Source organism: Theileria annulata, chromosome 1 (genome assembly GCF_000003225.4).
Source record: "Theileria annulata chromosome 1, complete sequence, *** SEQUENCING IN PROGRESS ***".
NCBI classification, from domain to species: domain Eukaryota; phylum Apicomplexa; class Aconoidasida; order Piroplasmida; family Theileriidae; genus Theileria; species Theileria annulata.
Window position 1 is genome coordinate 79,747 of NC_011129.2, and position 22,241 is coordinate 101,987.

The 22,241-nt window shown below is 27.5% G+C and overlaps 9 protein-coding genes across 9 annotated transcripts, besides 8 other annotated features; 3 read left to right on the plus strand and 6 right to left on the minus strand.

The window, feature by feature from the left end:
- Positions 1–759: 759 nt before the first annotated feature.
- Positions 760–5,594, minus strand: TA09610 (uncharacterized protein; the record flags this gene model as incomplete). Its single annotated transcript, XM_948492.1, has 2 exons — positions 760–5,259; positions 5,484–5,594. The coding sequence occupies 2 exons, from the start codon at positions 5,592–5,594 to the stop codon at positions 760–762; spliced, it is 4,611 nt and encodes a 1,536-aa protein (XP_953585.1).
- Positions 5,595–5,859: 265 nt separating this feature from the next.
- Positions 5,860–7,606, minus strand: TA09605 (pre-mRNA splicing protein (Prp18); the record flags this gene model as incomplete). Its single annotated transcript, XM_948493.1, has 9 exons — positions 5,860–6,313; positions 6,426–6,707; positions 6,791–6,851; positions 6,909–6,946; positions 6,976–7,059; positions 7,127–7,208; positions 7,241–7,298; positions 7,340–7,464; positions 7,558–7,606. 9 exons carry the CDS (start codon positions 7,604–7,606, stop codon positions 5,860–5,862), a joined length of 1,233 nt encoding a protein of 410 aa, XP_953586.1.
- Positions 7,607–8,036: 430 nt separating this feature from the next.
- On the plus strand, positions 8,037–11,567 carry TA09600 (Tpr-related protein family member, putative; the record flags this gene model as incomplete). The annotated part of the gene is made up of 6 exons (XM_948494.1): positions 8,037–8,460; positions 8,754–9,164; positions 9,257–9,495; positions 9,530–9,867; positions 9,918–10,965; positions 11,088–11,567. 6 exons carry the CDS (start codon positions 8,037–8,039, stop codon positions 11,565–11,567), a joined length of 2,940 nt encoding a protein of 979 aa, XP_953587.1.
- Positions 8,451–8,460: a sequence feature (6 probable transmembrane helices predicted for TA09600 by TMHMM2.0 at aa 139-161, 232-250, 371-388, 422-444, 451-468 and 899-921).
- Positions 8,754–8,812: a sequence feature (6 probable transmembrane helices predicted for TA09600 by TMHMM2.0 at aa 139-161, 232-250, 371-388, 422-444, 451-468 and 899-921).
- Positions 9,023–9,079: a sequence feature (6 probable transmembrane helices predicted for TA09600 by TMHMM2.0 at aa 139-161, 232-250, 371-388, 422-444, 451-468 and 899-921).
- Positions 9,566–9,619: a sequence feature (6 probable transmembrane helices predicted for TA09600 by TMHMM2.0 at aa 139-161, 232-250, 371-388, 422-444, 451-468 and 899-921).
- Positions 9,719–9,787: a sequence feature (6 probable transmembrane helices predicted for TA09600 by TMHMM2.0 at aa 139-161, 232-250, 371-388, 422-444, 451-468 and 899-921).
- Positions 9,806–9,859: a sequence feature (6 probable transmembrane helices predicted for TA09600 by TMHMM2.0 at aa 139-161, 232-250, 371-388, 422-444, 451-468 and 899-921).
- Positions 11,322–11,390: a sequence feature (6 probable transmembrane helices predicted for TA09600 by TMHMM2.0 at aa 139-161, 232-250, 371-388, 422-444, 451-468 and 899-921).
- A 110-nt stretch (positions 11,568–11,677) lies between the features above and the next one.
- On the minus strand, positions 11,678–13,294 carry TA09590 (L-lactate dehydrogenase, putative; the record flags this gene model as incomplete). Its single annotated transcript, XM_948495.1, has 4 exons — positions 11,678–12,394; positions 12,688–12,822; positions 12,873–13,000; positions 13,171–13,294. 4 exons carry the CDS (start codon positions 13,292–13,294, stop codon positions 11,678–11,680), a joined length of 1,104 nt encoding a protein of 367 aa, XP_953588.1.
- A 412-nt stretch (positions 13,295–13,706) lies between these two features.
- On the minus strand, positions 13,707–14,455 carry TA09585 (uncharacterized protein; the record flags this gene model as incomplete). Its single annotated transcript, XM_948496.1, has 2 exons — positions 13,707–14,134; positions 14,242–14,455. The coding sequence occupies 2 exons, from the start codon at positions 14,453–14,455 to the stop codon at positions 13,707–13,709; spliced, it is 642 nt and encodes a 213-aa protein (XP_953589.1).
- A 347-nt stretch (positions 14,456–14,802) lies between these two features.
- On the plus strand, positions 14,803–16,955 carry TA09580 (uncharacterized protein; the record flags this gene model as incomplete). Its single annotated transcript, XM_948497.1, has 4 exons — positions 14,803–14,825; positions 14,940–15,076; positions 15,270–15,449; positions 16,435–16,955. The coding sequence occupies 4 exons, from the start codon at positions 14,803–14,805 to the stop codon at positions 16,953–16,955; spliced, it is 861 nt and encodes a 286-aa protein (XP_953590.1).
- Positions 16,956–17,769: 814 nt separating this feature from the next.
- Positions 17,770–19,872, minus strand: TA09575 (uncharacterized protein; the record flags this gene model as incomplete). The annotated part of the gene is made up of 1 exon (XM_948498.1): positions 17,770–19,872. The coding sequence occupies one exon, from the start codon at positions 19,870–19,872 to the stop codon at positions 17,770–17,772; it is 2,103 nt and encodes a 700-aa protein (XP_953591.1).
- Position 19,873: 1 nt separating this feature from the next.
- TA09570 (uncharacterized protein) lies at positions 19,874–21,078 on the minus strand (the record flags this gene model as incomplete). The annotated part of the gene is made up of 4 exons (XM_948499.1): positions 19,874–19,983; positions 20,017–20,064; positions 20,095–20,349; positions 20,820–21,078. The coding sequence occupies 4 exons, from the start codon at positions 21,076–21,078 to the stop codon at positions 19,874–19,876; spliced, it is 672 nt and encodes a 223-aa protein (XP_953592.1).
- Positions 19,907–19,975: a sequence feature (1 probable transmembrane helix predicted for TA09570 by TMHMM2.0 at aa 191-213).
- A 172-nt stretch (positions 21,079–21,250) lies between the features above and the next one.
- On the plus strand, positions 21,251–22,198 carry TA09565 (uncharacterized protein; the record flags this gene model as incomplete). The annotated part of the gene is made up of 1 exon (XM_948500.1): positions 21,251–22,198. The coding sequence occupies one exon, from the start codon at positions 21,251–21,253 to the stop codon at positions 22,196–22,198; it is 948 nt and encodes a 315-aa protein (XP_953593.1).
- Between the last annotated feature and the right edge of the window lie 43 nt (positions 22,199–22,241).

Genomic DNA, 22,241 nt, shown 5'->3' on the forward strand with positions numbered 1-22,241 from the left:
TAAATAAAATAAAATATTAATTATAAACAACACTACAAATAATTATATATTACACCTTATACTATTTAAGACTACTATAGACTATTTAAGTGTAGTTAGATTACTAATAGTAGTAATATGATGGGAATATTACCATCAAAATTGCTACACCTAATCCATTAATTACTTAACTTAATATCCCTAGACTACTAGACTAGTACTGAATATTAGATTTACTAGTCCTCAATTACACCTTATTACCTCTAATCTACCCGTTATTACCTCTTAATTATCTCTATTTAGTGTTAATTTGGTCCTAATAGTATCTTAATTAGTCCTTTTTTACTCTTAATTACTCCTTATTATTACCTTAATTACTCCTTATTATTACCTTAATTACTCCTTGTTTACTTGTCAATTGTCCCTTAATTACTTCCTTAAACTCCAAATATTCTCTAATACTCCTAATATACCTATTATCTACTTCTAGAACACCTATAGTACCTAATACTCTACTATACCCTATCCAATATACACTAGTGTATATCACTATACCTATACTACTTAACTACCCAAATACCCTTAACTACTTACTATAGCCTATGTAATATACTTAGTACCTTATACCCTATATAATATACATATATCCCAATACTATGTATACTCCTAATATCATAACTAATACTCTAGTATTCCTTATACACCTTAACTACTCCTTATACACCTAACTACTATTAACTACTTAAACTATTCTATTGTATATAATATATATTGAATAGATTAATGTTTAGTATATTGTGATTGTAATAATTGTAATTGTGTAATGAGGAATTGTTGATTTTGTGATTTATGACATGTACAAATGACTTCCATTAGGAATTTTTGAATCTTAATATAGTCATTATAGTGTATTCCTTCATATATTCTCTTGAAATCCATGAAAATGTCTTCCAAATATTCCACTTCTCTATCATTATAACTTGTCATTACTAATCCTTTTAATCCTTTATAATCATATCTCATATTCATTATATATTCTTTTATATTATCTATATACTCTCTAGACCAATTATTCATTACGGTGCTTGCTCCAACAGAACTGAAAGAGGTTTCCTCAGTATTAGGTCCTTTAGTACTAGTACTACTGTTGGCCGTTGGACCAAGCACCGTAACGGTATTAACTGTATGAATAATTTTATTAATTAAATTTTCATATGGTATACAAATTTTCAATACTTTAATTATCAATTTTTTTTCAAATTCCGTTAAATTCAGTCCAATAGTATGTACAGTTAGTCCAGTAGAATGTACAGTAGATTGTGTTGATTGTCCAGATTGTCCGAATTGTATGTAGAATTGTAATTGAATGAGTAAATGTGAGATTAATTGTATTAGATGATGATTGAATGGATTACATTTGGATGAATAATAACATCTCATGATACATTGTAATTTGAATAATATATTCATATTTGTTATATTTGCTAATTTATAAAATAATGCATATAGGCCTGGATCATATACTCTTTGTCCTAATACTATTTTCATCCATTCTATACAATAATTTATTTCATCTTTATATTTCTCCATTACGGTGTCTGGTCCACCAAGAGAAGTTTCCTCAGTACCTGACTCCTTAGTAGTATTAGTATCATTAGTACCACTAACTCCCTCACCATCCTCATTAAAAGTACCTGATTCCCCAGTATTAGTTACAGCAGCAACTTTATTAGAATTTTCCTCAGTAGTGTTACCGTTGGTACTGTTAGTACTGTCTGTTGGACCAAGCTCCGTAACGGGCACCGTTACGTGAGAAACTAACTCTAAAACAATTTTAATAATATTTTTAAAAGATTTTAAGAAATAATAATGTGTACAAAAATTATTTTTTAATTTTAAAAAATTATAATAAATTCTATATGATAAACGATTTAAACAATAATTATGAAAATCTAATTGATTTGTATATATTTCTAAATGTTTTTCTAATATTTCTTTATATCCTAAATATATTTCTAATAAGTTATCCGTTACGGTGCTTGCTCCAACTGTACCACTAGTACCCTCACTACCCTTAATATCCTTACTCATACTTTCCTCAGAAAAAGTACTCGACTCCCTAGTTTTAGTTACAACAGCAATTTCATTAATATTTTTCTCACTAGTACACTCCATACCCATAAAATTAGCTCCCTTTCCAGGGGTACACTCTATGGCTGTAAAATTAGCTCCCTTTCCAGAGGTACCAATACTGTTTGTTGGACCAGTCACCGTAATGGAATTAATCCTATTGATTAATATTAAAAAATATTTTTGTAAATAAATCATAATTAAAAATTTAAAACTTGGAATTTCAATATTATTTTCAATTTCTCTCATATTTTCCTTTATATTTTCCTTTTCATTTATATTTTCCTTATTTATATTATTTAAATTATTAAATTTATTGTTTATATCTTCAATTAGAAAAGATTTCCATTTGAGATGTGCTAATTTGAAATTATTAATACGTATAAATGCTTTAGAACATTTAACACTAATTTGACGATCAGATTTATCAAGTTCACTTGCTAAATTATAATCATTAAAACTATTTAAATATTGACATAAATGTTTATAAATTTTACCACGTAAACATAATAAATCTATTGATGTTAATGTTATTTCAAATCCTTTATTTACCACTTCTAATGCTTCATTATATAATCCCAAATTATCATATAATTGTCCCATCAATATTATAATTATTAATTTAAAATAATTATTATATATTTTTTTCTCCGTAACGGAGTGAGGTTCACGGCCAGTAGTTTTCTCATCATCAGCCCCAAAAGGACTTTCCTTAGTACCCACACCAACCGCCTTAGTATCCACAAAAGTACTTGACTCCCCAGTTTTAGTTACAACAGCAATTTCATTAGAATTTTTCTCACTAGTACACTCTATGGCTGTAAAATTAGCTCCCTTTCCTGTAGTACACTCCATACCCATAGAATTAGCTCCCTTTCCCGAAGCAGCAAAATTAGTACTAATATTTTCCTCCGTAACGGTGCTTGCTCCTACGGTACCCTTAGTACTACTAATATCCTTATTACTATTAGTACTACTACTAACCTTAGGTCCATTACTATCCGTAGTACCTGACACCGTACCGAGAAATTCATAACATATGTATAATAATATATAAAATTTTTTAAAAGTTAAAACATGTGTAAATGTTTTAATAATATTAATTTTTCCCAATTCTATAGATGTGAGAATAAATTTTTTAGCTCGAGTATAGAAATTTAAATTATTTGAGAATAAAAATTGAAAAGAATTATATACAAATTTATCTTTTAAATTTAATTCATCTAAAGTTTCTAATAATAAATTTTCTTCAGATTCTTTTAATTCTCTTGTTAATATATATAATGGATAATTATCTTTTTTCATTATTTTTCTATAGATTATATTGGAATCTAATATTTCTATATAACAATTTATTACTTTTATTAATTCTTCTATTGATATTATTTTTTCTATATCAATTTTCTTATTCAATTTTCTCATCATTTTCTTCACATATTCTTTATAATCCAAATTTTCAAATATTTTATATAAACTTTCTGAATTTTTATATAAACTTTCATTATATAAATTAATTAAATTATATGATTTTTTACCAAAATTTATTGAATTTATTGAATTTATTGAATTTACCAATAATTTATCATTATTACCATTAATACCATTAATACCATTATTATTATTTTTACCATTATTTTTATGTAATAAATAATAATTAATATTATTATATAATTTATTTTCTAATAACCAACCACCTATTGAATATTCACCATCTATATCAAATATTTCTTCACTTAATATTATACAACTTTCTTCCGTAACGGTGTCTGGTTCACGGCCAGTAGTATTACTGGACTGGGATTCGAACCTAGTATCACTAGCTCCCTTAATATCTCCCTCAGTACCACCAACTCCCTTAGTATCCACGGAAAAAGTACTGGACTCCCCAGTTTTAGTTACAACAGCAATTTCATTCAAAATTTTCTCACTAGTACATTCCATAGGCATAAAATTAGCTCCCTTTCCCTCAGTTACGGTGCTTGCTCCCACTGTACCAATATCCTTACTACTATCCTTACTACTACTAATACCCTTACTATCCTTACTACCAATATCCTTACTATCCTTAATATCCTTACTATCCTTAGTACTGTTAGTTGCCGTGGACCAAGCACCGTAACGTAATCTAATATCCTTCTGTATATATTCTATATTAATTGTAAATAATTTTCTTATATTAATATTTGTATGTGTTAAAAAATATAAGAATAAAAATTTACAATTTGATGGGTACAATTGTATTAATTTTTTATAAATTTCATTGGCAGATTTGATATTATTAGAGAAAAAATCTGCTTTAGCTTTTAATTCTAGAAAAGTTAATTGATCTTTTACTAAATGTGATTTTAATTGTAATAATGAAGAACATTTTACATATTCATGTAAATGTTCATATAACATTGCATGATACATTATTGATTCACTTAATTCAAGTTCATCAATATTATTATGAGTAAATAATTTATCAGCTTCTTCTAATATTTCAATTGCTAATTTTAAATTTCCACATAAATGTTGTGAAAATGCAAAGATTAACCATTCACGATATTCTTTTGGTTTCAATTTCAATTGGATACTTGCATATTTTCTAAATCCTGAATAATCATTTATTTCTATTTCCAAACTACATATTTCTCTTAATAAACGCTCATTCTTCATATCCAATTTATATGCCATTATATAACATTTTATCGTATCTTTATATCTTCTCATATTTCTATATATCATACCTAATGAATACCAACATATATAACTATTTATACCATTTCTTAATCCTCTTTTTGCTATATCTATTATCTCACTCATATCTCTCTCTTCATTAGTTTTTTCATTTGTTCTCTCATGAGATTTCTCATTAGTTACTATTTTACGTGTTTCATTAGATTTTTCATTAGATTTTTCGTGAGATTTATCATGAGATGAGTTTTTAGTTGATTCATTAGATTTTTCATTTTTTTTCTCATTTGTTCTCTTACCAGTTGTGTCATGTGATCTCTCATGTGTAGTATTAGATGTGGTATTATTAGTATGTGATAATGATAATAATAATAAAGCTTTAATTGATAATGTTTCACCATGATTTGGATTCTTAGTTAATATAGTATCAGCTATTTTTAATGCTTTCTTATAACTCTTATTATTATATAATTCCTATAAATATATTATATAGTAGTCTAAGGAGTGATTAAGGAGTATATAAGGAGTATAAGTAAGGAGTAATTAAGGGGTGATAAGGAGTTAAGTAGTAGATAGGAGAAGGAGTAATTAGAGGATTAATAGTAGTACACTCCATAAGGGTAAAATTAGCTCCCTTTCCCGGGGTACACTCTATGGCTGTAAAATTAGCTCCCTTTCCCGTAGTAATTTTAAATAACTAGTATAAATAGTATATATATTACCATCATAGTTTTAAATGAAGAAGCATCTTTAGATGATAAAATTTGTACAGATGTTGTAGGTCCAACTTTTAATTCTTGATTTGTCATTTTTTTAAAAATACAATCCAATCCAAACAATCTATCAATCAATCAAATTAACCTATCAAATTAACCAATCAAATTAATTTTATCAACTGATTCTACAAATTTTACAAAAAACATTACATAATATTAAGATTCTATTAATTAAATAAAAATTAATTAAATTATTTTACATAAAATATTCTTTAAAATATATTAAACAAAAAATAAATAATTTTTCTAAAAATTCAAACCACACATAATTAATTAAATTTAATTTAAATTATTATTATTAATTATTTTGATTTAAAAATTTGTTTTGTGAGAATGTAATAAGTCTTTTGAACATTTGTATATATTTTCTAGTAGTTTCATCATTAAGTATATGTGCGACTTCAGATGTATAGATTTTAGATCTTCCAGCACGTTCATGTATTCCAACCATTGTTACACCCATAGGCCATGCTGCATTACCTATAGCTAATAACATATAAATATCATATGCTTTTTTATAATTTCCTTCATCACATGATATAATTATATTATACATTTTCTCTAAAATCTCTTCATCCAATTTATTTAATTTTATTAATTTTAATAATGGTTTTATATCTTTTTTCGTCTGGACTAATGTCGCTTCATTTTTCTTTATTTCAAATTCTTTTCCTTCTTTTATTAATTCCAATTTCTTCTTCATCATTTCTTCTTCCATTTCATTCAATTTCATACTTATCCATTTATATATTCTAAAAACAAAATTATTTATAAATATTAATTAAGTAATTGAGTAGTATAAAGAGTAGTCTAAGAGGTAATTAAGGGGTAGTTGGGAGAAGGAATAGAATTTTTCACCGTTACGGTGACTGGTCCACGGGTAATAGTACTATTAGTACTCTTAATATTAGTAGTACTGGAGTGGGATTCGAACCTAGTACCAAAAGGTCCAGTAGGTACTTTAGGTGCAGCAATTTTGGTACTAGTATTTTCTTCAATAATAGTACTATTAGTAGTAGTACATTCCGTGGCTGTAAAATTAGCTCCCTTTCCAGGGGTACATTCCATAAGGGTAGAATTAGCTCCCTTTCCGGTAGTAGTAAAAGTGTATTTTTAGCTCCCTTTCGAGGAGCAGCAAAATGTGTACTATTATTTTCCACGGTAACGGTGTTTGATCCCTTTCCCTTAGTACCATTAGTTAAGTAGTTAAGGTATATTTAAGGATATACTTGTAATGTTTAGTATCTTCTTTTAAACCAGTAAAATCATTAAAAAAATCAATTTGTAATTCTAAACAAATTTATTTCATCCAACAAATTAAATCTATTTATATATTTATGAACATACGATTTTTATTAATATATTTTGAAATTAAATAATTATTCCTAAAAAAATTTAAAACTTCTTTTATTACCTTCCCATAATAGTATCGACATATATATTTTGATTTGATTCTAAATCAACTATATCACTTTCTTGTTCAAATAATCTTTTACATCTAATCAACAAAATTACATTAAATTAAATAAAATTTGGTATATTTAGATAAAAATTGTAATTATTACCTTTGATTATGTGTTTCACCAAAATATAAAATTGGTTGTCTTAATTTACGTAATCTTTTTATAATTTCTTCTATTGGTATATCTAATACAAATTTATATATTTAATTTGATTACCTTTTATTTTATTATTTATATTTATATTTTCATTAGTTTCATAAAATTCTTCAATCTTCTAAAAATAATTTTAAATTTATTTAATTTAATTTTTATTACTTTGAAATTATTATCAATTAATTTTTTTTTAATTTGATTTTGTTTATTAATTTGTTCTTGTACTTCTAATTTCCTTTTTTCAAATTCATCTGATCTTTTTAACCATTTTTTATCACCTTTTAATTCTAAAAATTTATTAATTCTAATTAAATAATTAATTAAATTAATTTTTAATTGATTTTGGTTAATTTTTGGTTAATTTTTGGTTAATTCAATACCTTGAAGTTCATTACGTTTTTTCTTTATTGATGATAATAATTTATCCATTTAAATATTAATAAATTATAATTTATACATTTAATAAATTTATATAGAACATTTATATAATTTGATACCACATACAATAATTCATCACATAATCAACTCATAATTAAAATTATTTAAATTTCTTAAAATTTCTTAAATTTCTCGTAAAATTCCATAAAATACACTAATATTCCTAAATTAGTTAAATTACTCGAAATTTCTTAAATACACTTAAAATAACTCTAGATTCCCTTAGTAGACTAAGTAGTCTTAAATGAGTCTAATACTCCTAATTATCTAATAAGGCTAAAATGGCCTTAAATAGCCAATATACCTCTTAAGTACCTAGAATACATAGTAGCCTTAAATAGCCTAGATACCTTTAGATACCTAGTACTCCAAGACCTCTTAACTATATACCTAGAGTACCTAATACCTCTAATATATCCTCATGGTATATACTTACTACTTAGTACCCTTATACCTAACTACTCCTAATACTATTGGTATGTTGACTGGTAATATGAATAGTACTACTACTAACAAAGCAATAACTAGTTATAATATTAGTGCTACTGGTCATACTATTACATATGGTCCTGCTAATGCCTGTAATAAGACTGCTTCTGCTAGTGGTGATGCCAGTATTGACAATGCTAATGATACTGGTCCTACTCTTAATATTACTGGTATGCAGCCTAATCCTGATGCTGCTCTTGATACTACTGGTGGTCCTGTTGATTGCACTGTTAAGGTGGAGGATAAGAAACTTACTATTAACTATGGTGATGATAAGTGTATTGAAATAACTCTTACTAGTGCTAATACTATTAAAAAAGAAGCTACTACTGTTCCTTATGGTCATATATTTACTGGTATGATTGTACCATTTTATCGATTGACAAGATTGAGATGGTACTCTTAATTGCTACAGCTATTCCGGCAATTACAATAGCTATCCTAAGAGCCACAGCCACTGATGGAAATGATCCTAAATCACCAGCATGTAATTGGGACAAAGCTCCTGGGTGGCACGCCTTTGATCTCTTGATTCCACTTAAGATCTCTTTAGGCTATATATTCATTTACTCACTTCATTATAGAGAATCACATAGCTACTGATGGAGATGTTCTTCCAATGCAGCTGGTTATGATTTTCTAATTGTAGGAATTGACATTGGTGTAGCTATCATAATATCCCTTGTAGCAGCTATAGTATGGACATGGGCTTATGGTATCTGCCAAGATGTTGCAACTGAATGTGATATTACTAATGTGGATATTAGTAAGAAAAAGCTTACTATTAAATATAAGGATGCTAATAATGCTAAGGTTGAGAATGCTGGTTATCAGGATCCTCCTAGTGGTCCTCCTTATAAGTATACTGCTACTGATCCTAAAACTAAAATCACTTATACTTTTACACTCATTGATAAGATTGAAATGGTACTTCTCATTGCTACCATATTTCCACCAGTGATTGTGGCCATCCTAAGGAGAACTAGCAGTTTTAAACATCCTCAATCACCAGCATGTGAATGGTCTGCAGAAGATGGCGCTAACTTTGGTCAAGGCTCCGGTGCTTTCTGGCACATTTTTGATATCATGATTTTTATTATGATCATGTTAGCTTATATATTCATATACTCAATTCACTATAGAGAATCATAGCTACTGATGTTGATCCTATGTGTCAAATTACTGATGTGAAAACTAGTCAGAATAAGCTTAAGATAAAATATAAGGGTGCTCAGGATGAGAAGGTTAAGGTTAAGGAAGCTACTTATACGGAGAAGCAAATTGGTTCTACTGCTAATTATAAGTATACTGTTAAGGATCATAAAACTAAAATCACATACACTTTCACGCTCAATGAACAGCTTGCTGATGGTACTACTAAAGAAGCTGCTGTTACTATTGAATATGGTCATATATTTGCTGAAGGTTTTGATACCATTCTATCTGGTTGATAAGATTGAAATGGTGCTCTTAATAGCAACATTTTTTCCACCAATCATCGTTGCCACTCTACAAAAAGTCAAACCTGAGTATTCTCCTAAGACCAAATTCGCAGGTGATGGAATGGGTGGCTGGAAATCATACAGTGCGTTCGGTACTCCTTATGATGCTTCCTTTTATCATGCTTTTGATATCCTTATAGTAATAAAGATTTCTCTTGCTGCAATATTCATATACTCACTTCATTATAGAGAATCACATATAGTGGTCCTTTTGAGGGTAAAATTACTTATACTACTACTAAGGATATCAATAAAATCATCGTAACTGGTATTAAGGGTACTACTACTAATCCTATTGAAATTGCGGGTAGGGTTACTATTACAACTGGTACTGTTGATGGTGACTGTACTGATGCTCCTCAGGAGTTTAAGACTGCTCCTACTGCTACTCTTAATCTTGCTGATGCCACTGCCACTATTACTACTAAGGATGGTAAAGCTACTCTTGAGATTGGTATTAATATTACTAAAATTGATGCTAATAAGGCTGTTCTTGATGCTCTTGCTCATCTCGCTAGTCCTTTTAGTCCTTGTAAAGTTGAGGTTACGAATAATACACTTACTATCACTATTAAATATAAGAAGGATGATAAGTGTAATAAAACTGTAATAACTCTTACTGCTGATGCTCTTAAGACTCTTGGTCTTAAGAATAGTACTGTTTATAATGCTACTGTTGAGGTGGCTCCTCCTCCTAATCATCTTACTATCAAATATAAGGATGGCTCTGTGGAAAAGACAGCTGCTGTTGATATTACTGAGTATATTGATATTGAGGATATTTGTCCTGAGGGTATGACTCCTAATGGTATGACTGCTATTACGGAGGAAATTGCTCAGAAAATTAAGAAGGATCTTAAGCAAACTGCTAATTACAAAACTAAATATTATCATGTTAAGCATCCTACAACTAATATCCGTTATTCTTTTAAACTCCGTGAGGATCAGGCTACTCAGCTTACTACTGGTAAACCTATAACTGTTCCGGTTATTGTTCAGTATGGTCATATATTCACTGAAGGATTCTCTGGTACTGCTACGGCCTCTGGTAATCTTGATCCTAATACTATTACTGGTATTACTATTAAAAGTATCACAATAACTGACAGTACCGGTAAAAAAACTACTTATAATAAGGATCCCGAGGGTGGTGCTGCTACTGAGGGTACTCCTAGTCTTGCTATTAAGGTTGGTGGTGGTGATACTACTGCTACTGCTTATTTTAAGAAGGCTGAGGCTGCTGCTCCTGGTGATCCTCCCGGTGCTCCTAATAGTATTATTCTTAAATATAATGATGGTGGTGAAAAGTGTATTACTATTACTGGTAATGCTAGTACTGCCACTGTTCATTATGGTCACGTATTCGTATTTACTGAAAAGTTTGATACCAGTCCATTTCACCCAGAAATAATCTCTCACCATTCTTGCTACCATCAATCTTAAGAGTATCTTCAGTGGCAGTCTTCTTGAGAGTTTCGTAGGAATTCTCAGAGATATTGAGAGAACTGCCAGTGATTGTAGCACTTCTTAACAGAGGCATATTTGGTGAAGGTACCAAAGAGTATTCACCCAAAACCAAATACGTATGGCATGGACCCAATGCAACAAATAACGGTTTTGGTGGATGGACACGATACCTCGACACAGGAGACAACCACGAAGAACCATCAGAACCAGGAGAATGCAAAGACCCAAGTAAACACGTTCCTGCTCATGCCTGGATATGGCACTTCTTTAATATCCTGGTTCCTATTATGATCATTCTAGCCTATGGCTACTATACTAATACTCAAAAAACAGCAATAACTAGTTATCCTCCTAATCCTAGTATAAAAACTATTAAATATGGTGAGTGCCCTAGTCCTGATAAGGAGGCTACTACTAGTACTACTGCCACTATTACTGATCCTACTGATACTGAGGGTCCTACTCTTACTATTACTCCTACTACTATATACTAATACATATATACACCTATACTCTTAAATACACATAAATTAACCTCTAACATCCCTCTTAACTCTCTCACTACTACTAATTAACATAAAATCCACATATTCACATATTAAGATCATTTAATGAGTGCTTCTAAACGTTTAATTTCCTTGATTGAAGCATCATATTTGTCTTGTTCTTCTGGTGTGAGTTTAAGTTCGAAAACCTTTTCCACTCCATTGGCTCCAATGACTGCTGGTGTTCCACAATAAATATCCCTATGTCCATACTGTCCTTCAAGATAACATGAGCATGGGAACACACACTTTTTATCATTGAGATATGATGAGGCCATTTCTATCGCCGCAGTTGCTGGTGCAAAATATGATGATCCACTGCCATAGAGTTTCAATATTTCAAATGCTGATGTAACAGTTCTTTCTTCAATCTCCTTAATATCTTCCATGGTAATGTATCCTTGTTCTACGAATTGGAGTATTGGGATTCCATAAACTGTACTACGGGACACTAATGGGATCATACTGTCACCATGTGCTCCAATTACACTTCCATGTACATACTTAGGGTTAACTCCTAATTTTTCCGCAATGTAACAGTTCATTCTTGAGGAGTCTAATAACCCTCCCATACCTACCACCATATTCTTTGGGAATCCTGTAACCTTTAACATCAAATGCACCATCACGTCCATCGGGTTTGTAATCACAATCACAAATGCTTCCGGTGCATATTTCTTTATATTCTCTCCCACATCTCTTATTATCTTCGAATTGTATCCTACCAAATCATCACGATTCCATTCTTCATTTGATTTTGTAGGTGCTTTTGCCAACTAAAAATTAATATACTACCGTTACGGTGCTAAGTTACGGTGCTTGCTCCAGCGGTTAAGTTAGTTATTTAAGTAGTTAAGTAATTAGGTAGTTAGGTAATTAGGTAGTTAAGAGGAGTAATTAAGGAGTCTAAAGGTAGTTAAGAGGAGTAATTACAGAAGTCTAAGGTAGTTAAGGGTAGTTCTTAAGTAATTAAGGAGTCTAAAGGTAGTTAAGGGATTGAAGGGATTAGGTACAGCAAGAATTGTAGAATTTTCCACCGTAACGGTGACTGGTACACTATTAGTAGTACCCTTGCTCCCTTTCCCATAGTACACTCCATGGCTGTAAAATTAGCTCCCTTTCCCATAGTACACTTCATGGCTGTAAAATTAGCTCCCTTTCCAGGAGCAGCAATTTTGGTACTATTATTTTCCTCATAACTATTCTAACTATTCTTAAGTAGTCATAACTAGTAACTAGTTAATTATTAGATACCCCAGCAGTAACAATGCAGACATCACTTCCAGAAATATCTTCATAATTATTCGTTCCTTTACATTTATATGCTTTTCCTTGTATTGAATTCGCATGCATTATATCCAATGATTTTCCAGCACCAATATCTACAATCACATTTCAATCCACACTAATTAATCCACAGTAATTACGAATAATTAAAGGTTATTTAACTAAATTAAACCATAATTAAACCAATAATTAACACTAATTAAGGAATATCTATGAATATCTAAAGGAAAATTGAAGAAAAAATAAAATGTGTAATAAAATTAACTTGGAACAATATCAAAGAAATTAACATCAGCTAATTCCGTTAATTGTGTTAAATAACCCATAATTCCACCAATATTTCCTGATCCAATAAGACTAATTAATTTCCTCTTATTATTTCTTGCCATATTAATTAATCTCATTATTCAAAATTTTTTTCCCCAAATTATTATTTTTTTTCTTAATTTTAATTATTTTAATTAATTTTATAATTTTTTAATTAATTAATTTTTTTTTATTTTTTTAGATTTAGTATTACAATTTTTTTTAATACTACAACAATGTTAACAAGTTTACAATTACAATTAGATTTAGTATTACAATTTTTTTTAATACTATAACAAAATTTACAACAATTTAATTAGAAAATGTAAATATAAATTTTATTAGATTAAAAATGGTGTTATAGTGATTAATTAGATCTGGTGTAAGATGTGTAACAAGTACAATTAAAAATATTAATTTTTTTTTAAAATTTTTTTATTAAATTTTAATTTTTCTTTTCTTTTATTAAATTTTAATTTATTTTAATTTTTTTTTTTAAATATCTTCAGATTTATCTAAAATTATAAATTTATTATTTTTTTCTTTTAAATTATCAAAATTTTCATTTTCATTAAAATTATCAAAATTTTCATTATTTATTAAATTTATTTTTTCTACTTCCAGTGGATCAGATGGATTGGATCCACTGGGTTCATCAACTGACTCACTAACTAACCCACTGGATCCACTAACTATTCCATTGGTTCCATTAGATTCAATAGATTTTCTGGTTTGGTTAGATTTTTTTTTAATACGTTTTAATTTTTTTTTCAGAGTTTTATAATTTTGTTGTTGTATTTTAAATAATCTTTGAGAATGGAATAATTTATTTTCCATATCTTCTTTCCATTTACGATCCATTTCTTCTAATCTTTGTAATTCCAAATTTCTTTGTTTTCTATATTTATCCAAAAAATCACTTCCTAAATTATACATCAGTATTAAATAAAATAATAAATTAAAATAATAATTAAATTATCCATCGGAATTAAATTAAATTAATTTTATTTATTTTATTTAGTTTGATTACCTGCTCCAGAACTACTTCCCCAAACATTTTGTATTTTATCAATTATTATATCATTTTCATTATTTATTTCTTTTTTATTATTTATTTTCAATATTTTACCATTCGAAAGTATTACTTTATTTTCTAACTCATCTAATACTTTATTATCCAATACATCAGAGTTTATTACATTATTAGTATTTAATAGATTATTAAAATTATTTTCTAATTTCATAATTTAAATATTAAATTAATAAAATAATTAATTTTTAATAAATTTATTGGAATAATAATTTTATTAATTTATTGGAATAATTTTTAATGTTGTGATTCTAACAAATTTTAAAAAAAATTTTTTTTCTTAAAAATGTAATAAAAAATTTTTTAATTATTTTTTTTTAAATTTAATATTATGGCTAATGTTTTTATTATATTTTTATATTTTAAGGTAATCAATTAAATTAATTTTATTAATTTTTATAGAATTTCTATTTGTTATAAAAAATTTTCTTCTTCTAAATTTATACATATACAATCAATTTATAATTCTACACATATGTACGTTTAATCCAACTTAACTCCATGTTTATCCAACATAACTCCATGTTTATCCAGCTAAACAACATAAAATTAATATTTTCCACTTAATAACACTTAATTAAAATTAATCTTACTAAATAACAATTAATTGAAATTAATATTAATATTTATTTATTTAGTTATACAATAAAAGAACCATTAAAATGTGAAATATATTCTGTGGAAAGAATTGGTACAAATAATTTGGATCGTGATTTTTATCATATAGAAATTAATCATTTTGGTAAATATCATTATATACCAGGACAATATTGTGGTATCATACCACCAGGTAATCATAATATCCTAACTAAATATCACACAAATATCATTAAATAATACTCTAATTACCCTCTAAACACCCTTGATGATCTTCTAAACACCCTTGATGACCCTCAAATTACCTCTAAATATCCTCTAAATACCATAAATAATCCTCTAATTACCCTCTAAATATCAATGTTGATTAGGAGTTACAATAAAGAATCGTCAATATACACCAAGATCATATTCATTATCACCATCTGTTACTGGAAATAATAATTTATTTTCTATATGTATTAGGGTTACAAAACCATATAAAGATAATGTTGGTATTTGTTCTAAATTCTTATCTAATTGTAAACAAGGTGATATTATTAATATTACAGGTATCGTTACGGTGCTTGCTCCTCCCCTACGGGGGGTACTAGTTCTATAGTCATTTACCACTAGTTATATACCTAGTTATTTATTCCTTTATTTATATACCCCTTACGGGGTACTGTTTGACCAAGCTCCGTAACGGAGCTCCTTAACGGAGCCTACCCCACTAATTCTCATTTTTGCAACCTTTTAGTACATTTATTTATTATTTTTAATTAAAAATTGGTATATGAGTGGTTGAAGCAGCAAGTTGATAGGATCGAGGAAAATTTATTTTCTCAACCCGATCAATTTTCAACATTTTTAAATAATTAGTTAATTTATGAATTATTTTTTATTAATTGAATATTAATTAGTTAAGTAGTTAAGTAGTATATAGTATTAAGTAGTATATAGTATTAAGTAGTATATAGTATTAGGTAGTCTAGAGGTATTTAAGTATCCTATAGTAGCCTTAGGTATTCTATAGTAGTTCTTAAGTAGTCTATAGTAACCAGTTTAGGGTATTATAGGTAGTTATAGGTATTTAAGCCTATTAGCTATAGTTCTTAAGCGTATTAGGTAATTAAGGGCTATTAAGTACTTAATCCTATTAAAGCCTATTAAGAGTACTAGGTAGTTAGGTAATTAAGCAATCATTAGTCTAGTAGTCTGGTTAGGTAGTTAAGGAGTATTTAGGTAGTTAAGGATACTAGCTAGTTAGGTATCTTAGGCCTATTAAGAGTACTACCTAATTAGCTATTTAACTCTACCAATCCCTATTAGTTACTCTATGTACCAGTCTAATTAGCTATTTAACTCTACCAATCCCTATTAGTTACTCTATGTACCAGTCTAATTAGCTACTTAAGTCTACCAATCCCTATTAGTTACTCTATGTACCAGTCTAATTAGCTACTTAAGTCTACTTATCCCATTAGTTATTCAAGGCTATTAGCTACTTAAGACTACTAATCCCTATTAGTTATTTAAGAGTTGTATAATTTGTAGGACCTTTTGGTAAAGAATTAATATTATCAAAAGAAGATGAAACTGTTAATAATTTAATTCTTATTGCTACTGGTACTGGTATTTCACCTTTTCGAAGTTTCTTTAAACATATTTTATCCAATCAAATCAATCAACTGAATACCCAAAAATTGGATATGAGAAATGAATTGGAAAATCAATCCAATGGAATAAATTTAGAAAAAAATTTACAAAAATTAAATTCAGAAAAAAAAATTTTAGAAAATAATTTTGAAGAAAAAATTCCCAATGGAATAAATTTGGAAAATAATTTTGAGGAAAAAATTCCGAATGGATTGGATATAAAAAATAATCTCAATGTATTGAATTGGAAACGTAAAATTATATTATTTTTTGGTATACAAAATAATTCAACATTTATATATAAAAATGAATTAGAAAATTATCAAAAATTATTTGGTAATTCTATGATCTTTATACCTTGTTTTTCTAATGAATCAAATATACCAAAATGTTATGTACAAGTATTACAATCTATCTAACTAATTAGATAATTTTAATTTAATTTAATTAAATTAATTAAATTTATTTTATTTTTATTTTTATTTTTTCTTCTAATTTATTTTTTTCTTCAGGATGCAATATTGGAAAATAAAAATTTATTAAATAATTTAATAAATTCTAATAATAAATGTAGTATATTTGTTTGTGGTAGAACTGAAATTAAAGAACCAATAAAAAAAATATTATCTAATATTTTTAATAATCAAATTTCAAATCTTAAAATCAAATTTGAAGTTTACAAATAAACAAAATAATATAAATAAATTTATAATAAATTAAATTTATAATATTAAATTTTATTTTTTAATTTTATTTTAGTTTAACATATTTTTAATAATTTTTCCTATATTTATTCCATGTTTTAAATTTATATATTGAAATGGATCATTTGTTTTATCCCAATACATTTCATTAAATATATCTAAATCCATCAATTAAATTATCCAATTAGTAATTTATTTCTAATTTAATTATTTCTAATTAGTTAATTTATTCTAACTAATTATTTCTAATTAGTAAATTTATTCTAACTAATTAATTCTAATTAGTTAATTTCTATACATTGATCTAAATTGTTTATATATTTTGTTGTTGGATTAAATGTTAATTCATCACCATAAATAAATTCATCTACAAAAAAAAAAAAAATATTTTTTTTAAACTTACATTTTTTTCTTGATAAATATATTGAAATATAATTATCAATTATTATATTTAATTTCTAATCCAATATATTAATTTAAATTAACTAATTAGAATAATTCTATGGAATAAAGTTAACTATTGGTTAAATTAACTGTATAGATATATAATTAACTGTATAGATATATAATTAACTGTATAGAATAATTCTATGGAATAAACTTTTAAAAATGTTTTTGTATCATATTGTAAATATTTATTAAATTTATTAAATTTATTAAATTTTATATATTTTTTATCAAATAATTTTATTTTTTTATCAAATAATTTTATTTTTTTATATTTATTTTGATTTGGAAAAATTTGTTCATATTTTTGAAAAATTGTATTAAATGATTGAAAATATTTATAATCTTCATTAGTTTCTTTTAATAATTTCTTTATTATTATATTTGATTTTTCAGTTATTTTATTATCTTTATTTGGTCCATTCAAATATGGACATTTTGATAATATTTCTTTAAATATATCACTTTTCAAATATGATTTATCTTTAAATACTTCACTTCTTAAATATATTTTATCTTTTAAATATATTTTATCTTTTAAATATATATTTCTTTCTTTTATATTATATATTTTTCCCGTTAAGGTGCTTGGTATATGGTGACCAACCCCGTAAGGGGCTACCTTAGTACTATTATTACTAGTAGTACATTCCATAAGGGTAAAATTAGCTCCCTTTCCCGGGGTACATTCCATAAGGGTAGAATTAGCTCCCTTTCCGGGAGTACTAAATGTGTCATTAGCTCCCTTTCGAGGAGTATCAAAAGTGTATATTAGCTCTCTTTCCCTATTACACTCCATAGGCATAGAATTAGCTCCCTTTCCCTCAGTTACGGTGCTTGCTCCAATGGTAGTAGTATCCTTACTATCCTCAGTACTGTTAGTTAGGCTATTAGTAGTATTACTATCAGGTCCATTACCGGCCGTTGGAGCAAGCACCGTAACGGAATAATCCTTACTGATAGTATCATTTAGATCATTACTTGTTCTTCTACTTTTTATTAATGTATTTATTTGATTATTATCTTTTATTGATTCGGTTATAATTTCTTTAAATGTTTTCAAATCCACTGGAAAATTAAATTCCGCAAACCAAACTTTAGATTCCTCATCAAGTAATTTATCCATAGGTTCTCCTAGAAATACATCTGTAGGTTCTCCAGTAAGTAAGTTATCCATAGGTTCTCCAGATTTAAAGGGTAATTTATGTCCAGGCTCAGTAAGTAATTTATCCATAGGTTCTCTAGGCTCAGGGAGTAATTTGTCTTCAAATTCACCACTAGGTAATTTATCCGTAGATTCCACAGGTTCTCTAGGTTCACCAAGAAATCCACTTGATCCTTCACTTAACCCAGTTAATCCTTCACTTAACCCAGTTAATCCTTCTGTAAACCCATTTGTCCCTTCACTTAACTCAGTTGATCCAAAATTTCTTCTAAAATTGTCTAATTTTATATCTGTGAAATTATAATTTTCTTCGAGTTTAGAACTTCTTAAAGGATTTAAATTCGTTTCAAAAGTTTTTATTTTAAAGTTTAAACTATCCAAACTTAATTCCTTAATACAAGGAGTAATTAATTCACTACCAACTGACTCACTAGTAACTAGTTCGGCAGTGGAGATTGGTTCAGTACCAGTAATTAGTAGACTAGTGGATGTTAGTTCACCAGTGGAGATTGGTTCAGTAGTAACTAGTAGACTAGTGGATGTTAGTTCACCAGTGGAGATTGGTTCAGTAGTAACTAGTAGACTAGTGGATGTTAGTTCACCAGTGGAGATTGGTTCAGTAGTAACTAGTAGACTAGTGGAACTTGTTTCCTTATGACTAGTAATGGGTTCAGGATTACTAGTAACTAATTCCCTAGGACTAGTAACTAAATACCTATGACCAGTAGTAGAACCTTTATGACTAGTAACTAAATACCTATGACCAGTAGTAGAACCTTTATGACTAGTAATAGATTCCTTAGGAGTAGTAATATAACCCTTCTGACTAGTAATATGACCCTTAGGACTACTAATGGGACCTTTATGACTAGTATCTAATTCCCTAGGACTAGTAATGGATTCCTGAGGAGAAAATTCCTCAGAAGAAAATTCCTCCCTAATTCCTCCCTCACTACTTAATTCCCTACTACTTAATCCCCTACTAATCTCACTATCTAATTCCCTACTATCTGATCCCATTTCAATTGGTATGTATTTTTTTACCAATTAATTCATATAAAGTTGTTGAACTAAACCATAAAAAAACAATACAAGAAATTATCAATACAACATACCAAATAACTTTAGAATCTAAAAACAATTTAAATTCTATTTATTTATTACTTGGACCAAGTATTGGTGCATTACCAGTAATTCCTTTTTTAATTTCCTCTAAAAATTTATTTATATTAGTTTATTTACCTAGACAAGGTGGTGTCATATATATATCAACACCATTCCAATTATATTTAGTATTAGTTTGATTTGGTATATTAGTCCATCCAGGATAACATTTACAATTTATTTGATTTATTCCTGGTACAAATTCACAATCTCCTTTACCACAAGGATTTTGATAACTACAAGGATTATCTTCTATTTCACAATTTTCTCCTTTATAAAATGCACCACAATCACATTTATAATATGGATTTTCAAGTAAATTTATACAATTTCCTATAGTAAGTTTAGAATAGTGAGTGTAGTATAGGGGTGTATAAGGGTATTAGGGGTATATAAGGGTGTATAGGGGTATTAGGGGTATATAAGGGTGTATAGGAGTATTAGGGGTATATAAGGGTGTATAGGAGTATTAGGGGTATATAAGGGTGTATAGGAGTATTAGGAGTATTAGGAGTAATTAGAGGTATTTAAGGGGATTGAGAGTATTTAAGGTGTATTATGTACTATTAAGCCTATTCGTAGTTACGAGTTAACAGTAGTAGTTACGAGTTAACAGTAGGTATACTAAGTCTATTTAGCTATTTAAGGCCAATAGCTATTTAAGGGCTATTAAGGCTATATAAGGTTACTTTAGGTAGCTAAGGCCTATTAAGGCTATTAGGGGTACTAGCGGTACTTAAGGGCATTAAGGCTATATAAGGGTATTAGGGAGCTATATATAGTAGAATTGTGAGTTAAGTTACCTTGATTACATAATGTATGTTTACATGAAATACCTTTTTGTAATGGTCTACAATGTTTATTACAATAATCAATTGGTATAGAACAATCCCAACCAGTATATCCAGAATTACATATACATAAATTATATTCGTTTTGTCCTAATGATATTTTAATACATTTTGAATCTTGTTGACATTTATTATCATCACATTCTAATTCACAATATGTTAAATAAATATATAAACAAATTATTAATATACATTTCAATTTTATTAACATTCATTAAATAATAAATTAATATATTATAATGTGTATTTAAATTATAAGGTTAAAGAAATGGTGTTGTATTAATTAATAAGGAATATAAACTATTAATAATATTTAATAATTTAATTTAATTTATTTAATATTTAATTTAATAATTTAATTCTTTTAATTAATTTTTTATTTGATGTATCAAAAAAATTTGTCTGATATACAAATAAAATTATTAAAGAAAAAAATAAAATATAATAAGAAATTTACAATTTCTGGTTTAAAATTAATTATTAAGAATTTGGATTCTTATGAAGAATATGTTAATGTATATCCAATTGTACAAATGGTTACAAGAACAAATATATATCATTCCAAAGAATATATCGAAAATATGTTAACAAATCCTTTATATTATCCTTTTATAATATTATTAGATTCTACAGAAAATGGAGTAGGTTTAACTGATGGTAGAGTAGGTTCAGGGGAGAATGGAGTAGATTCTACAGATAATGGAGTTGATTCTACAGAGGATGGTTTAAGTTCTAAGGAGACTGGAGTAGATTTAAAGGAGAATAGATTAGGTTCATCAGAGTCTGGATTGAGTTCAAGGGAGGCTGGATTCTACTCAAATTCTGTAAATTCATCCGACTTAACTGAAAATAGATTAAATTCTACAACTTATTCATTAAATTTAAAGGAAAATTCATTAAATTTAAAGGAAAATTCATTAAATTCAACGGAGTCTGGATTGAGTTCAAAGGAGACTGGATTCGACTCAGCTTCTGTCAATCCATTGGATCCATCAGACATTTCATTAAATTCAACAACTAATTCATTGGATTTAAAGGAGAAGGAATTAACTTTAGGTTCTGGTATTGTAACGGTTGGTTATTTTGAAATATATTTAATGCCACATTTGGGTAGATTATTTGATTCTCGATTAGAACGTGTAATAGTACATCCTGAATATAGAAAAAAAGGCATTTTTACATATATGTTAACATTTGTAATTGATTTTTGTAAATCAACACTCATGTGTAATAGAATTGATTTAACTTCAAATAATCCAATTGCTGAACGAGGTTATAAAACATTCCAATTCGAACATATAAATACAAATTTATATAGAAAATATCTTTAATATTTTAATATACAAATATATTTAGAATATATAAATAGAATAT